The sequence below is a fragment of the Apodemus sylvaticus genome, chromosome 23 (assembly GCF_947179515.1).
Source record: "Apodemus sylvaticus chromosome 23, mApoSyl1.1, whole genome shotgun sequence".
NCBI lineage: Eukaryota > Metazoa > Chordata > Mammalia > Rodentia > Muridae > Apodemus > Apodemus sylvaticus.
In genome coordinates, this window is record NC_067494.1 from 41,761,237 (window position 1) to 41,780,158 (window position 18,922).

The 18,922-nt window shown below is 45.0% G+C and overlaps 1 protein-coding gene across 1 annotated transcript in view; it reads left to right on the forward strand.

Annotated features, from left to right (window-relative positions):
- Nucleotides 1-18,922, forward strand: part of Slc22a3 (solute carrier family 22 member 3) — an 87,294-nt gene that overhangs the window by 48,281 nt on the left and 20,091 nt on the right. Inside the window, exons 3-5 of the mRNA XM_052169838.1 lie at nucleotides 156-310; nucleotides 1,585-1,753; nucleotides 2,564-2,681. Of these exons, the coding sequence (XP_052025798.1) occupies nucleotides 156-310; nucleotides 1,585-1,753; nucleotides 2,564-2,681 (442 nt within the window). The remainder of the gene's footprint in view (nucleotides 1-155; nucleotides 311-1,584; nucleotides 1,754-2,563; nucleotides 2,682-18,922) is intronic.

Here is an 18,922-nt window from a genome sequence, read left to right on the forward strand (position 1 = left end):
CATAGGTAGTATTATCAATATTGTTTGCTGCTATGGTAAGTTACAGAGGACGTGTTTTCCTTTGGACATCTGGCTTCTTTTTGCATGCTGTCTCCTTCTGTCTCATTGCGTTGATGATGGTGTTTAAGGTTCTCTTTCTTCCCTCTCTCCTCAAGATATGGCAGGCTCATCATTTACTTAATATCCTGTTTCGGCGTTGGCGTCACGGGAGTCGTGGTGGCATTTGCGCCAAATTTTTCTGTGTTTGTGATCTTCCGCTTCCTACAAGGAGTGTTTGGAAAGGGGGCCTGGATGACTTGCTTTGTGATCGGTAAGACTTGTTCCATTGCGACCACCCCTCTGTGTGACAATTAGCATGGGGGGAGGAGGGGTGTAGCTCAGCCTTCCCCAACACTAAATCATGGATGCCTCCTTGAAGCAATTCTACAAGTTAGACAAGGGTTTGGGGTGGGATTCTGGTTGTGTCAAAGACTGGAATGCTGTTTTAAGTTGGGTACCAGATACAGAATATAAAATACTGTCCCTTGCTTATGTTCGTTTGGTCCAAGCTGTTCCTTTTGGCTCTAATTCAAGTCCAAACCAGCCACCTACTTCAAGTGGTAGAGGATTTGTGACCAAAGACTTGAGGAAGGTCGTCTGATATCATCATCCCAGATGTTTGGACTTCTAATCTCTCCCATGGCTTCTGTGTAAGCCCCTAGCAGGGGCATTTTAGATACCTGAAGCAAAGCTCTTTATATGATGGGAAAGGGAGAGAGGGTACAAGAAGGGACTGACAGTCACTGGCTAGAACATAGAGATTACTGAAATGTGTGACTTTTTTAACATGAGTTGAATCTATGTGGATGTTTGAAATTGTGAGGTTAGGGCTGTTGCAAGCAATGAGTGTGCCTTGGATGATGAAGAAGAAGGAGGAGGAGGAGGAGAAGGAGGAGGAAGAGGAGAGGAAGAGGAAGAGGAGGAGGAGGAAGAGGAGAAAGAGGAAGAGGAGGAGGAGGAACAGGAACAGCAACAACAACAACAACAACAACAACAAAACAATTAGTGGGAATGATCAGAGGAGGTCAGGATTCCAGCAACAAAATTTCCCAGGTGGATTTTAGAGATCGGTCACATCCACAAAGAGTCAAACAATGGGATCTGTAACCTAAACAGTCTTCTTATAGAAAGTCCTGGCAGAGTCTGATGCTCACAGTAGCTGTTCCAGAGAGACTATAAAGTACAAATCCTGAGTGTAACGACAGTGATAACGTCGAGCTAGCTAGGTATATTTAATTTGGTACTTATGATGACCCTCACAATGGCCATAGTGAGGTGTCCTGAAACCAGCATAGGTTTATTGCCTCTCTCAATCGTAACCGGACGGTGCTGGCTTGGACAGCCAAGGATCAGGGCAAAGAACATTGCACATGCGTAAGGAACAGGGAGCGCCATCTCTAGCACTTCTGCATAGGTGAATGCCTCCATGTCCTCACATTCTAGAACACTCCGGTAGTGTTGATAGTTATTTTTTTACACGGGGGTCAAGTCTGTTTGCTTTGACGCTGAGAACTTCCCTAATCCCTTGTGTCTGTTTCCTTCCAGTGACGGAAATAGTCGGTTCAAAACAAAGGAGGATTGTGGGAATCGTGATCCAGATGTTCTTCACCCTGGGGATCATCATTCTTCCTGGAATTGCCTACTTCACCCCCAGCTGGCAGGGCATCCAGCTTGCCATCTCACTGCCCAGCTTTCTCTTCCTCCTCTATTACTGGTAATGGGATTCGGGTCATTTCTTTATTTATCCTATGGTACATGAGCGTACAGTCCAAAGCAGCAGGCTTGCAAAAGGAGGCAATGAGGGGATTTCCTGAATCCCCAGAAGGCCCTTGGCTTAAAGCATCACTAGAGAGTTTTCACAACCTAGAGAGATTACTGGCTGCTTGATGGACAGTTGCAACTACAAACAGTAAAATGCCCCAATACCGAATTCCAGATTAAGCGGTTGTGTTATCATTTATCTCTGTGCAATGCCTCCATCAGAGGTATGAGATAACAAATTAGACATTTCAACATGCGCATTAAAGAATATGAAGATCCATTGAGCGAATTATCATTCTTTGATGAATGAGAGGTTAAGAGTGTCAGAGAATTAAATTATCAAGATATTCCAGATAGATGCATTCGATTCTTACCAGGGGGAATATGATTTATTCCCCTAACTGAATTTTAGTATATGGGTAAGCCAGGCTCCATGAATAAGGTAAAAACTTTGCCTTTTCCAAAATACTCACTAGTCCCTAATCAATTTTGTATTTGTAATCGGAGACACGGGACTGTAGGATTGCCTGCTCTTGCAAAACCTATGTACCATGGAGAAATTTTTTTTATAGCCAGATCCTCTTTTTCTGTCAATCCGTGTAAGTTTGCAAAGAAATGCATTTCTGAGACCCTGTTTTCAATACTGAGAGCTAGCCTAATTTGTAAGCTAATCATTGCAAGATCTTTTTGACTGGATAAAAACCTCCCAGGCTTCTGGGATTCCAGGTTTCTATCCTAATTCAGGAATCATCTCCCTCACCAGGGTGGTCCCTGAGTCTCCCCGCTGGCTGATCACCAGGAAGCAAGGAGAGAAAGCTTTGCAGATCCTGAGGCGTGTGGCTAAGTGCAATGGGAAACACCTCTCATCGAATTACTCAGAGGTAACGTTTTTCATCACTGGCAATAAACTGTTAAGTTGGGTGAATTAATTCTTTACAACTTCTGTGCTTAACATCACTTCTTAAATATATAATATTATATATTATATAATATGGTATTATGTATTATAAATATATATTATAAATTATAATATTGTTTATAATGTTATACATTATATACCATACATCATTTATCATATATAATGTATTATGTATTATATGTTATGTAATATTATATGTTATATGTTATTAAACATTGGACTGAGCCAGTTTTAGTTGAGGTTAATTGATCTCTTCAGGCCACATGTTAATAGTTACTCTGGGGCACTTGAGCCAGTATTCTTTACTGTAGATGTGTAGTGTCTCCTCATTCACATCGGTTATAGAAGCTCTTGATCTTTCCCCGACATCCACATCTGGGTCCTTGCAATGGTTCAGGTTCTGCTGCCGGTGTTACTTCTCTGTTTCTTTCTTCTTTCTCCCCGCCATCCCCCGTGTTTGGGATTGACCCTGGACTCTTACCCACACCAGGCAAGCTCTCTACCACTGAGCCACATCTGTAGCCTGAAGACTTGTCTTTAAAGGTAGAAATGCTATTTAGTCACATAAGATCTTGAGAGACGATATAATATTTTAGTTTTAGACTTAACACTTTCTTCCCTCCCTTTGTCCCTCCCCTTCTCCCCCTCCCCACTTTCCTCTCCCTTTACTTTTTTCTCTCCCTTCCTTCCCCAGCAAAAGCCTTTGGATGCCTCTGTCCCCTCCCCTGACACCCCCACCTCCTCACCTCTACACTCCAGCACTACCCTGAGAAAGTGATCGGCTCACAGTTTGCCCTTTGGAGGATGTGAGAAATGGCAGAAGATACGGAGCCTATTTAAAATAACCTCTCTATTAAAAATAACCTATTTAAAATAACCTGACAGTAAACACCTCAATCGACAAACAAACGAGCGCAGGATAACATAGACATCATCCCTAAAGGATCAGTAGAGAGCAGTTTTTAGACAGCGTGAATCTCGGCTTAAACACTATTGGATAGAGCTAGAGCGTTGCGTTCCTTCTCATTGGTTCAGCATCCTCCCTGAGCGTCCAGAAGCTTGGTAGACACGCCCAGATCTCTGACTCCTCCCTTCTCAGAGGAGACGACAAGCTGTAGCTGCTGTGCTTAGGAATGTTTCTCAGTAGACCGGCTCGTGTGCACTGGTTAAGAACAAGTCTTCAGGCCTGCTCATCTGAAAGGTTTAGCAAAGGTGCAGCACGGCCTTTTGCAACCGCTAATATGTCTTCATTCCTGTTACTCTTTGGGGGAATATTTGAGATGGGAATTCCTCATAGGGAAGAAATAGTCCGCCATTTTCCCCACCTCCTTTTTATCTCACTGTAGGTCCTACAGTTGGATTAAGGTGGTGACTTGTGTGTGTTTAGGGTTTGTGTGTGTGTGTGTGTGTGTGTGTGTGTGTGTGCGCGCGCGCGCACATGTTGACATCAGAGGATACCGCCTTAGATCTTGTTGCTATGACACCCGATACCTTTCTTTTCAAGACAAAGTCTATTACTGACCTGAAATTTTCCAAAGAGGTTATGCTGCCTGTCCAGAAAACCCCCCAGGGACCCACTTGCTGTTGCCTCACCAAAGCTAGAATTACAGGGCCAACATTTTTTCTACCTGAGTTCTGGGGATGAAACTCAGGTCCAAATACTTGTGCAAAGCAAGAACTTGGCTGACTGAGTCATCTCTCTAACCCTGGTTTTAATGGTCAAGTAAATTTTTTTCCATCCCCTTAAGCAGGTTGCGGAAGACACTGCACACATAGTCGCAGGGGTGTAGGATCTAGATCAAGGGTTGTGAGATGTAGAAACAACAGCTGCCTGCCGGTGGCTAATGATCTAATGCTACAGCCATCTAAGGGTGGGCAGACACGCTGCTCCATTTACAGTGCTCTCAGAGACGCACAGTAAGGATCATGCTAGCAGGGAGAGCTCAGCATCCTACTTGACTGTGCTTGTAAAAGATCCTGAACTTGGATACAGTGGCCTCTGAGTCATCATGGCTCTCACATGAAGCCAAATAGGCAAGAGGTTTCCATCCCAAGCCAGGCCTGACTCCCTAAGGAATTTATTGTAGAAGCCTATCTATGTTGGCCAGCCTTTTGCTACCAGAGCTACGTCTATGGCTTCTATGTTTCAGTCTAATGATGGTTTTCTTTACTGATTGAGTACTCTTTTAATAAAAATGAAGGTTTATTCGTATAGATGTTTTGCCTACATGTCTGCACCTCACATGCCCACAGAGGCCAGAAGAGGGCATCAGATCCTCTGGGACTGGAGTTACAGGTGATTGTGAGTTGCCACCTGGGTACTGGGGATTGGACCTGAGTCCTTTGGAAGAATGAACTTCCAGACTTCTTAACTTTGAAGTCATCTCTCCATCCCCTAAGTATTAATATATATATATATATATATATATATATATATATATATATATATATATATATATATATATATAATTTAAAACATATTAAGATCGGAAGAATAGGTGAATGACTCTGTCCACAGTTCACATAAACCCCCTAATTGCTGGCTGGTCATTAAATTTGAAGTTTCTCTCCTCTACCTTCTCCAATCCCCTGGACGGCTATCCCGGCTCTCAGGGTGCTGCATCTTGTGATATTTTTCTCTAATGGGGAAGCGTAAGCATGTTGACTCAGTTCTGGGATCATGGTGCTGTCCTCAGGACACTGCTGAGTGAACGTTGATACTCATGTGAGCCTCAGACTCGATGCAAATAATCAACGCTGGGATCCAGACGCTGGGAATGGTAGCTATGGGAGAGTGGTGGTCTCCAAAATGTCACCTCAGTATTGTTACTCTGAGAATAAGTGATTACACCTACTGTGGAGCTTCCTGGGCACCAACTAGACCCTGAGGAGAGCACGTCTGTGAGGGATTGGTTGTCTAGCATAAGGTTAGTCTCTGGAAATGTCTGTGAGGGATTGTCTTGATGTGGGAAGTCTATCTTAACTGTTGGCAGGACTGTCCCACTGTGCAGCGGGCATCCCTGACTATAAATTGGGACGAATAAGTTGAGTGTGTACATACAAGAGCGCATTGCTGTCTATTCTTGACTCTGGATGTCATGTGACCTTTGAGCGTCAGCTGACATGACTTCTGTACCATGAGAGGCTGCAACCTGGAACCATGAGTTAAGTTAACCCTTTCATCTAACAATGGGGGAAAGAAACTAAGCTATCCGGTACCAGCCAGCAAGGTGTCGGTTTTCCCATCCCCGCGTTGTCTTACCAAGGCTTGTAGCTCTGAGCTGCCGCAGCAGCCTCGTGGCATTGATACATCATGATGATTGATGTGCCTCTGAGTTCTCCATGTTTCTCTTCTGCTGCTTTTCCTAACAGCTCTGAGAATGGGGAATCTTAAGCAGCCTTTTTTTTTTTTAATTTAAGCAGACCTGTCTGATGTGTGGGCTGCCTGTGGCCAAAGGAGAACTATGAATACCTCTAAGAGAAGGATTCTGAACTCACTTAAATATTATGACCTACATGTGATTTTTTTTTTTTTTTGGTAACTTGATTGCCCCATTCTCTGAGGTGACAACCTCCTGCCACACTGTCAAAAGGTTGAACGCACCTTATTGATTCCATTTCTAAGAACCCATTAACACGATCCTATCTCTTTGTATTCCTTTTAAGTTCAGTAGTCAGCGCTAGGGTTTAATTGAGTTCAGGTTTGATATTTTTGGCACGCCTGCTTCTTAAGTGGCTCAGTACATTTCCAGAGGAGCTATCTGCTGCCTACTTGTCTCTTTGGGAAGGTGGCCGGGACTGACAGTCACTGCCTGGGTGGATTAACTCATCAGGAGTTACAGAGAACTTCTTTTCATTTCGCCCTTCTTGCTACATTTATTCTTGAGTTATTTATAGAGATACTCAGGTCTCCTACCAACTTTTGGTTACCCTTGCATAGGGTTGTCTAGGAAAGGAGGCTGCATGTTTAACTAACTCTTCCTTTCTCCGAATGTGAATTGGTCCCCAGCGCTCTCTAAAAAGTATTCAACAAGTTGCATTCCTCAGTCAATTCGCTCTCCAACGCCCACGGAGCTTACTAGTGTGCAAAATTCGTCTTATGATAACACAGAAATAATGGGCAGCCGCATGGGCATTTCACTTGAACTCTGACACCAAGATCAAAGCAGGACCCTATCACAGTTTGTACTCCCCAATAAGTATGCCCAGTCAGTGACTCAATTATCAGCCACTCAAATAAGTATTGCCCGAGTTGATGTTGGGACCGCCTTGAAACCTCATGTTTGCACAGTTACCTCACACATCGCTGCTCACCGGTATCTCACACTCAGCATATAAACTCAAGGACATTCAGAGCCAGGGCAGGACTGGACAATGCTTTCCTATCTGAAAAGAAAAAAAAAAAAAAGAAAAAAAGAAAGAAAAAGAAAAAAAAAGTCTTTTTCAGCAAATCCCGACTCTTTTAAGTTATCATTTTGTAAACCTTGTTCTTAGAGACCTCTCTAATTCCTGCTTCATCCTCAGGGTGCCCGCCGTAGAGAGCAGGGGAAAAAGGTTAGAACAAGTAGGAAAGAGTCTGACTGGATTCACAGCAGCCAGAGGCACTTTGGCAGCTCGGCTCTCTTTGAAACCGCCTTGGCCGCCTGCCAAATCCAGCCAATCCCTGTGTTGACAGCAGGGTTCCTACAAACCTGGCATTGGGCTCCCCCATGCATGTTCTAGATTACAGAAGATAACCTAAATTCAGTACAGACAAAGGTCACCCCAGTCCCAAGGCAGAAAAGAAATGGAAAAAAAATGGCAAAATGGCTACTTCACTGATATGAAGGGATATGCAATGGTGGGCAGGCCGTTCAGGGAGTCATCTCAGGTGTTATTATCTCTTTGTCTGGAAGTATTTTATGTGTTGTTCAATTTTTCATTGGTATATATTTGTTGTACAAAACAGTGGGTTTCATGATGACACTTCTGTTCATGTGTATCGTGAAGTTTGACTATATTCACATGCACATAAGGTTATATAGCAAATGAGTGTTACTCAGCTCATGACCCCCACGCCTTTGGCTGGCCTTGGCTTCATTAAAGAAATAGCCTACAACACAAAATACAGGAGAGTCAAACACCAAAGCGATGACTATCCACAGAGAATGCAAGTCCCCGAAACAGAACTGGATGCTCAAAGAGGCGGGTGGTTTGAGTTCGTGGGAAGGTTTGTAGAAACTGGGGAGAATCCATGGACGGGCAGGATTTCCAGTCATGAACAGTATCGATGCAGGATTAGCTTACACTGCTAGCCTGGCCGTTCTCGGACTTTCAGCATCTGTACACCATAATCGTCCAGGTGTAACTGAGAAACAGGAATAAAAATCTTTAGTACAACTGCAGTAGTTACAGTATGGGCGTAGCTACAACATGGTGGGTGTCACAATGTCTTTAGGGGCATCCACTGCCCTACTAAACCACTTCGTGAAGGATTTGGCTACAGCATCTTTTACTGTGCTTATGAGGTTCTAGCATACTCCAGCAACCGACTTTTTCCTCTGGTATCAGTTTGAATTTATTTCCCACCATTTGGAACCTGCTATATGTTGTCTGACACCCAGCCGACGACGCTTGATTCAGCTTCCTACTCTTACACGATAGGCACACAGTAATTTTGCGTGAGAGAACCGAATGCCATGTATGGAAGCAAATGATATGTGTGGGCGCATCAAAAACCAGCCTTTACCTGAGGATACGTCCAGGTACTGTCTGCTCGGGGTTACAGAAGAAATGGGCAAGCATTATTGATAGTAACAGACTTGGTTTATTGGTGAGTGAGAGAGAACTATCTTTTTTCTTTCTTACCATGAAAAGGTGTTATCAGAAGTAGTCTCTGGTAGCACTCCAACTGCTTACCCCCTCCTTGTAAAAATGTAGTATCATCTAGCTGCATCCATTGCCTCTTGGACTGATATTATACTTCCTCAGCCTGTTTCACACTCTACTACATGACTTGATTGGGATCTGCCAGGCATGAGTTTCAGCTGCTCTCTTGTTCTTCCACCTACAAGGACAGCACACACTGGATCAGCGCTGTCCCTGGGCAGGAGTCTCAGAAGGAACATAGCCAACTTAGAGGCGTGGCCATACCAGCTGAGCTGAGATGCCTTGTAGACCATGGCCAGGAGCTCAGTGTTTCCTTAGAAACCGCAGCCTACTCTGTGAGTCTCTTTGAACTGCAGAGATGGGGCTGGGTGGGTGTTGTCTCCACACAGTTGAGGCTCACAGAAGTCGCTGGTCCATCCCAACAGCGCTGGTTTTGGTTGCTAAAGGAGACAGCATGCATCTGGCTCTGCAGAGCTTTTGACTGAGGTAGGGCTGCTTACTGTTTGGAAATGCTCATTCCTTCTTCCTCATTTCTGTGTGAAGATTCTCTGGTTCCATTGACTCTGAGCACACAGATGTAGACACTCTGACCTCATGGTAAGTGGGATGCTTTCTGCCCTCTGACATTGGGCTTGGCTTCATGATGTGATTTAGCTAGTGGTAGATTGCCAGATGTGGTGCAGCTGGGTTTGAATGTACTCGTGTGGCTAGGCCTTATCCCTGTACTTCATCCAAGAATAAAAGGGAAATATTCCTGGGCTTACCTGGTGGTCCCAGAGGATCCTGAAGTAGAATTATTCTAGCAAAGATTGCCCACAACTAAACCAGTGTCTTAGTCAGGGTTTCTATTCCTACACAAACATCATGATCAAGAAGCAAGTTGGGGAGGAAAGGGTTTATTGAGCTTACACTTCCATGTTGCAGTTCATCACTAAAGGAAGTCAGGACTGGAACTCAAGCAGGTCAGGAAGCAGGAGCTGATGCAGAGGCCATGGAGGGATGTTCCTTACTGGCTTGCTTCCCCTGGCTTGCTCAGACTGCTCTCTTATAGAACCCAAGAGCACCAGCCCAAAGGTGGTACCACCCACAAGAGGCCCTCCCCACTTGATCACTAATTGAGAAAATGCCCCACAGCTGGATCTCATGGAGGCACTTCCCCAACTGAAGCTCCTTTCTCTGTGATAACTCCAGCCTGTGTCAAGTTGACACACAAAACCAGCCAGTACAACCAGCCACCTCCAAATCTACCCAGGGATGTGAACTAAGCAAATACCGATTGGTTTATACTGCCCAGATTGGTCAGTGTTAATGCAGCCTTCCTATTCATCAGGAGCTGTCAATACATTGAGAGGCCAACACCACTGCACAGAACTGCACTAGACCCCAGCAACTACCAGTACTGAAGCAGCACTCTTGACTAAGGGATTTTTTAAAAAATGTATTTTATACCTTATTTATGCATTCAAGCCAGTTACATTTTTTTAAATTCTTTAATGTTTTTTATAGTCCAGTCTTTATCCCTCTCCTAGTCTGCCCTCTGACTGTTCCTCATCCCATACCTCATCCCCTACCCCCAGGTCTCCAAGAGGATGTCCTCACCTCTCCACCCAACCAGTCCTCCCCACTCCCTGGGGCCTTGAGTCTCTCAAGGGTTAGGTGTGTCTTCCTTCACTGAGGCCAGACCGGCAGTCCTCTGCTGTATAGCTATGGAGGGCCTCATATCATCTGGTGTATGCTGCTTGGTTGGTCCAGGGTCTGAGAGATCTCGGGGGTCCAGGTTAAATGAGTCTGCCGGGTCTTCCTATGGGATGGTCCTCCTCTTCAGCTTCTTCCAGCTTTTCCCTAATTCAATCACAGGGTCCCCGGCTTCTGCCTGTTGGTCAGGTATAAGTATCTGCATCTGACTCTTTCAGCTTCTAGACAGTGGGTTAGCCAGGGGAAGCCATCCTGTGGCTTTCATTGAGTTAGAGATGCAAATGACCTGGCCTGAAGGAGTCAGAGAAGGCTTTCAGGATGACTCACCAAGGTGTAGCATTGTGAGCCATGGTCAAGTAGCAGGGGTCTTCTCTACAACTCAAACCCATTTTCCATTTGGAAGTAACTGGATCCTGTGGCAGAACTTGGACCACTTTGTGTGTTCTTTCTTTCACCCTTCTCCACCCATTTTCTTCTACACTTCCAACCCCCTAACACTAGATAGAAGAACAAGAATAGAAGAGGAAGGGGGCAATGTTTATCACCAGGCTTCCTGCTGATCAGGGATATCAAGTTCCTTTCAGCAAGTTTGATCTTCACCATCAATATATCTAATTTCTTCTTCTTACTTCTTCTTTGTACAGGACTACTTAACAAACCAACCAACAACAGCCTACTAACTATAACAACAAACAACAACCTTCAGGGTCCTAGCATTTATATACCCTCTGAAAACTCCCCAGATTTACAAATATCAAAAAAATCACAGAAACTGTCTGCAGCTGGCAAAATCATACCCCTGCTAGAGCACATGGCAAATCACAGTCAGCTGCTGTGGACAGTCTGAAGCAGCCCCATATGCCACACTTGGGATTAAAACAAACAAACAAAAAAAACATATTCTCACAATATTTCTGTATTTTTCAAAGAAACAAAATTTTTTACTACAAGATCTTACCTCTGCCAACTTTTAACAGAGCCCAAGACAGGTAGTAAGCCTACCAGGTCCCCATTCTCCTAGGATTGTGCTATTCTTGGATCTGGGTAGATCTTGGATCTAAGGTCTCAGGCGGCTGTAGGAAAGTCATCCACATACACATGTGTGGGTCTTTGTGCATGTGAATGCATATGGAGGTCAGAGGGTCACCTTGGGTATCATGCCCCAGGTGCTGGACCACCTTGTTTTGTTTAATTTTTCAAACAGAGTCCCTCATTAGCCTGGAGTTTGCTACTCAGACTTGTGGCCAGCAAAATCCAGAGATCTGCTTGTTTCCTACTGATTGGCAATGGGGATACAATGCAAATACAACTCGCATGTGCCTCCATGACTGGCTTTTTTTTCCCCAAGGGTACTATGGATATAGCACAGATCCTCATGCTTGCTTGGTTAGCATTTTATCTGAGCTACCTTTCCACCCTATAATCTGTCCTTTCTAGAGAACACTATTGTTGAAGAACAACATTTAATTGGGGCTGGCTTACAGGTTCAGAGGTTCAGTCCAGTATCATCAAGACAAGAGCATGGCAGCATCCAGGTAGGCATGGTGCGGGAGGAGCTGAGAGTTCTACATCTTTATCTGAAGGCCTCTAGGAGAAGACTGTCTTCCAGGCAGCTAGGATGAGAGTCTTAAAGCCCAAGTCCACAATGACACACTTCCTCCAACAAGGCCACACCCTCTCCAACAAGGTCACACCTCCTAATAGTGCCACTCCCTGGGCCAAACACATTCAAACCACCACAATCAGGGGCTTGCCTACAGTTTCAAAGGGTTAGTCCATTTTCATCACGGCAGGAGACAAACCGGCCTAGTGCTGGAGCAATAGCTGAGAGCTTTAGATCCTGATCCACAGGTAAAGCGAGCATGGGAACCTCCAAGCTCACTGACAACGTATGAACATAATGGAGGCCATTTTCACTGAAACTGCCACAAATACGCCTTCTTCAGAGGAGTTCTGGCTATAGACAGCAGTTTCCACTTGGAAGAACTAGAGAATGAAGTATTTTTCTTCTCACTTCCTCTATTCTCTGTCTGGTGAAGCTCACTAGGAGGCGAATGCATTGAGTTCCAAGCTCCACATCATGACAGTACGGTTGGTGGTCATTCATTAGTTATGTAGTCTAGGAGTCAGGGGTCACCCTTTGTTCTTCCTCAATAGCTGACCTTAGCTTTCTCCTTCAGGAGCAGGAGTCCATTTGACTCCCAACGTCTTTGTGTCTGAGTCTCTGCCTGATGGGATAGAAGGGGGTTTGTTTGCTTTTCCCTTTGTCTTCTTTTGAGCACTCTAATCCTGTCTTTGATTCTTTATACTCATACTGTGAGAGAGAAAGACCGGTTGGCTTTTTCAAGTGTCTTGTTCCTGTGCCATTTGGTTAGCCTTTGTGTTTTCTGCAAAATCACTTTCTGCCATCCAAATCATTGTGCTTCCTACTGTGAGGGAATGAGAGTAGATGCCTCTCTGTGAAAACACTGCTCAGTGGAGGTAAGGGATGAACACGGTTTCCATAGCACTGTGCTGCCCTGTCCCTGGTAGGTGGTCCATGGCATTCATAATCCCAGGCTTTGGTTACCATGGCAGCACTGCTTGGTCCCTCTCCAGCCCATCAGGACAATTGCCTTTCTTCATAAATTCTTTCTAAGTTTTGTGTCCTGGGAGCAGGTGAAATCTACTGTATTCCACATAGCTAGAGGGAACATTGATCCATGAGGGTATGTTCCCACCACACAAACACAGCAGTGGGGAATTATACTACAAGGAACAAGCACAGACAAAAATCTAATCTCTCAAAGTCCAACCACAAAGAAAGCAAGCAAGGTTTCAAGTGCTAAATTTTCCTAGGGGAAAAAAAAATCACTCTTCTCGGAGAATAATACTTAAGCGCAAAATTCCTGTAATAAGTAACTGAATTGTTTGCATAGCAGCACGTGGGCACTAATCATGGTCCTTCCTGCCCATGACAACAGGACCTGGTTTAATACTTGATTTGGAATCAGAAACAAGTAATACAGACCACATTATGTGGTTTTTTTTTCTATATTCTTTGTTTACATTCCAAATGATTTCCCCTTTCCCAGTTTCCCCCTCCCCATAAGTCCCATAAGCCCTCTTCCCTCAGCCCATTCCCCAATCAACCACCTCCTACTTCTCTGTCCTGGTACTCCCCTACATTGCTGCATCAAGCCTTTCCAGGAACAGGGCCCTCTCCTTCCTTCTTCTTGGGAATCATTTGATATGTTAATTGTGTCTTGAGTATTCAGAACTTCTGGGCTAATAATTTGGGTTCAGTGTTAGAAGGAGAAAGATGTCATTTAACACATGCATAGAAATGGAGACTGGGCCTTCCTTTTCCGCTTGATAAACTTGCCTGTTTCAAGGGTCTAAATAAAGAGAATCTTAGAAGAGATTTCTAACTCCTTTGTCAGAAAAAAGACTTAGGGACTCTTACAAAAAGTCGCCAGAACCAAGGGCTTTTATCCTGTTAAAGACATTGTTCATGCAATAGCAAATCTTTGTCACCCTCCCCAGGGGTAGCCATGGGAAGTAGGCCATGCCTGGGTGAGTGGTTGAAGTGTTTTTCTTCACTTGTCTCCTATCTCCTAATAACTGTAAACTCAGCTGCAGGATCTCTAGATGAGTCATGTGGCTACTCTGTCCCAGTGGTCTGGATCCTTAGATGCTATGGATGTACTAAGCATAAGCATACAAATTGCTGACTTGTATGACTTGAATCACACATATAGCACATGTAAGCACACACAGGGCACCTGGAATCACACACAGAACACCTGGAACTACTCACGGGGCACCTGTGATCAACATATAGGACATGGGTAGGCACACACAGGGCACTTGTTGTGTGTGCTTGTTGGATGGGTACTAGCATGACTATTTTTACCACATAGACTGAAGTAGAGATTAAGCACTTAGTCGTGTGTTTCCAGGAGTGTATGTAAGAGGTTTAGCCATGTCTCTGGGACCTGACATAGACAGCTTACTGGAAGCCAGTTTACATATTCATTCTGCAGTTAAGAGCAGGCTGCTCAGTTGCCAGTTGATCAAACTATACATCTACCTCAGGCAGGATCACCTATTGTCTCCTGTCTTACCATTTGGTATACTTCATGGTCTAGGGATTTCTAACCTCCCAAGTTCAACAAGTTGATTATTAATTGTTGCAGTGAAAATCCTTTTCACGTGAAAAGCTGAATCATAGAGAATACAGTCCAATTAGCACACACCTGAATGTTTATAGGAGTGTAGCTTCCAGGAGGTTGTCTCAGAAACGTATGTTGAGACACACACTGTGTAATCTGCTCACCCATGTATTCAGAGAGTTACAAGGCTCTATATTGGGTGCACTTATTTCTAAAATAGCCTACATAATATTTTCTTTCAAAACTGTCTCCCTAGATACATTCAGTGTCTTTGTACAGTACTATTGCCTTTATTCATTATTTAATTCTTATCCTCTTTGCAATCTGTTTTCTGTCTCATCAGTAATTACTCTTTTTTGTTTTTGTAACTATTTAGTGGCATATTTCTGTATTGTGAGTGTGTGTGTATGTGTGTGTATGTGTATGTGTGTGCACACAGAATGGAGGTATGCACCCACCTGTGCAGATGGAGGCCAGATAAAAGGTATCAGTGCTGTCCTCCATCTCTGACCACTTGTTCCTTTGAGAAATGATCTCCTTGATCCTGGGTTTGGGTGTTGTTGGATGGGTTGAAACTCAGCCATCTCAGTGATTGTCTGTCCTACTCCCGATGGAATGAGGTATGGGCAAGAAACCCAACTTCTTGGGTTTCTTGCCCATACCAGGACTACATGGGTCCTGGAGTCCAGTCTCACCACTGAGCAATCTGTCCTGTCTCCTGATAACTGTTCTTCATTCCACTATGCTTCCTTTCCTTGTGTAAATATGTTTAAAAGAACTAAACATAAGCTTTTCCATTTATTTGTGGACAAAGTGAGTCCTGGCATGCTTTAGCTTTGAATGTTTTGTGAATAGTCAGAGGCTTTTACAAGATTGGGGGACAGCTCAGTCAGTAACATACCAGCTGTGTGGACTTGAGGACCTGAGTTAAGACCCCAACACCTATGTGAAATCCAGGCATGATATCATACACCTGTAACTGCAGCACTGGGGGTGTGGAGACAGGCTAATCCCTGGGGCTAACAGGGCGGCCAGTCTTGCCAGTCAGTGGTCTACAGACTTAGTGAGAGATTCTATCTCATAAAATAAGGTGGAAAACAATTTAGAAAGATGCCTGCTATCGAACTCTGGTCTCCATTTGCATGCATATGTGCATACACATGAACACACACACACACACACACACACACACACACACACACACACACACGGAAGGGATTTAGTTCCAATCTAGAATCTCAAGGATGGTGTATCCCGCCTGCTCAAGGCTCGCATATAAAAGCATTGCCTCTTTCCCTAGAAAAGGTTCTACTGTAAGCAACAAGGAACACACTGACAAAGAAAGTTACTATGTTCAAATATTCTGAAAACCGAGAGCCAGGCAGAGGAGCAGCTGGCCAGTCTCAGACCCCATCAAAGGATTAGGACATCCATTGTGGGGCGTGTAAACTAATCTCCGTGCTCCTCCATCATACTAGGATGTCTTGAGTAATTTCTCAGCACTCCCAAATAAAAACACTGAAAGTGGAAGTGATTCTGAGCAGACCTCTGAGGGCCCCTGTGAGGGTATCTGGTGACTTATTCTCAGGCACAGAGTGGAGTTACAGTCTGGTAACTCCAGTCATCTGAGTCTGTGTTGAGGGTGAAGACAGGATCCTCCAAACTGTCCCATACTGGAGCCAATTTGAAGACCAGTTAGTAAGCAGACATATTGTTGTGTCTTTCCCATTTCTGAGTGGAATATAATTTATAAACTAGGATCTGCTGCCCATTTTCTGGATTCCAATTCTCAATGAGAGTCAGCCGGGACACTGACAGGGTGCAGGACTTACCCGGGGACGGTACCTGTCTTAGCTTTTTCCTGTTTTAGTGGAAAAAAAATGCCTGAGTGGAAGAAACTTAAGGGAGAAGGGTTTATTAGACTCACAAGTCAAGTCCAGACTGCAGTCCACCATTGCAGAGAAGTCCCAGAAACACGAGATAGCTGGTCACGTCACACCCATAGTCAAGAGCAGAGAACAATGAACTGATGGATGGATGCTCATAACCCAGAATCAACACATGGGGGCTCAGGTCATAGTCTCCCTTCCAGACAGTCCATGACTGAGGAGCCCCCGGACTCTTAATGAGCCAGGAAAGGCTAGGTTATATCTGTAATGAACACTATCACGAATTCCAGGGTTCAAAACCACCCAAGCTTAATTCTGCCTGTGCCCTGGTGTGGACCTGTGTACTGGAAACTTTCCACGGAGATCTCTGGCCTGGCCAGATGTGAGGGTTCAGGCAAAGGGGGAGAGTCATCTCCGCAGCCTCCACTGCTACAGTCGACTCCACCCCAGTCGCTCCACATAGCCCTGCCCTGAGTCGCCGAGTCTGTCGGGTGAGCTGACAAGAGGCCAGCTAGCCAACAAGGAATGCAGGGGAGCTTCTGGTGGTGTTTCAGGAGAGCAGACCTCTTCCCAAGCAGCGGTGTTACAGCTCTTATGATCGAAGCTCTCAGATGATGGAGTAGTTCTCATACACCTCTATTCCTTCAGGTTAGGATTCTTATATACAGTTTTGGAGTGGGTCAGGGTCTGACATTAAGTACTTCTCATTGGCTTGGTCTGAGAGCTTGGGGATACCTTATCTGCATGTGGGAGGACTTGGGGTGCTGCCCCCTATGTGACTGATGGTCACAGACCTCTCTACAGAGTGGCTGTGGGGGGCTGTAGCTATGTGACAGGAGCCAGGGACCCAGGAGTATGGGAAACACCTACTGTCCCTTGCAGACTACGGTTATCTGCCAGTTTTCTGGGGTTTTAAGCCGGAGCTCAATGGAGACCAGGCTGCCTATCACAGTTCACCACCCCACACCCTGGAACTACACCAAGGAGAATGGAGGGTGCCCTTTCCTGTAGTCCTGGAAGCCACTGCCTGGAGCACTAGAGGAAAAGATTAATTCTAGAGAGCCCTATAACAGCAGTTTTATATCACAACCCATGAAGATTTGAAGAACTAGCCCCACCTTGCCACACAGACCCTTTTCCTGGGTGGAGCAGCACCAGATTCCCCAGCACACCAAGGAGAGAGGGGAGGACTTGGCATTAAGAAATGGAACTCACTCAAGCAAGAAATTCAAGGGAATCAGTAAGGGCCAGCTCAGATCCGGGCTTGAGGGGACATGGCACCCCAGCTGTCTGGCAGAAGGAGATTAGTGCCAACCAAGGACTGAGAACATGGTGGCAGTAGAAGGTATGGAATGTAGGGTCTCCTGACTGTAAGAGCTGCAGGAGTGAGGGAGGAAGGGAGTCCTAACCCTTCCTGTAAAGAGATTGATGACACTGGCATGCCCCATGACACTCTTAGAGACCGCCATCATGGTGCCATTGCCCTTAGTACTATGTGAGCAGCATCTCATCATGTTATGCTGCTAGACCAGCACATGTTGTCTTAGTTAGGGTTTCACGGCTAGGAACAGGCACCATGACTAATGCAAGTCTTATAAAGGACAACGTTTAATTGGGGCTGGTTTACAGGTCAGAGGTTCAGTCCATTATCATTAAGGCAGGAGCATGACAATGTCCAGGCAGGCATGAGGCAGCAGAGCTGAGAGTTCTATTTCTTCATCTGAAGGCTGCTAGTGGAAGACTGGCTTTCAGGCAGCTAGGACAAGGCATTAAAGCTCACACCCACAGAGACACCCCTACTCCAACAAGGCCATACTTCCTAATAGTGCCACTCCCTGAGCCAAGCATATACAAACCACCACAGGTGTGGACACCCTCAGCTAGTGAGCAGGTGACTCAAAAGTTTGCTTTTCAAGGGGTCAAAGGCTATGTTCTTAGGACAATGACTCCTGGTGCATCAGGAGACCAATAACCAGGATGATAGGAATTGTGATGGGGTGGCTGTGGGGTGTTGAGATTTATATGTAGTACATGGTACCTTTTCTTCCTCTCCCCAAACCAAACAGCACACCCTTGTCTAGCTTCTTACCCAATTTGCTTATTCAGAACTGAAGTCTCCAAGTAGCCAAGCAGGCTACTGTCTTTGAACACACTGGGCATTCTTGAGCTTTGGCATTGAGAACTTTTCTGCTTCCACCCTATGGGAGCTCCTGGGAAGTTCAGCAACATGTTTAATTCAGTCCCCTTAGCACTTGGGATTATTTTCCCTATTGGGTTCTCATGGCTGGTGTAGACTCTTCTCTCTTCTTCTTCTGGTAGACTTTATGAGGTTTCGACCATCTAGGTTGGAATGTCAACTGTTGTATTGTTCAGGTCCTGTTTAGGCAGCCATGCTGCTGAGATTTCATGGGTGTGGCTTCCCTGCCACGTATAGAATGCACCATCTTCAGCAGGATTCCTGAGACTCTGGCTCTTACAGTCTTCCCTCTCCTTCCTTCACCATGTTCCCTGAGCCTTTGGAATAAGGTCTACACAGATCCTTCTTTTTTATTTGTTCTTACACAGTAAATGGTTTGCTTGCTCTTGTTTTATATTTT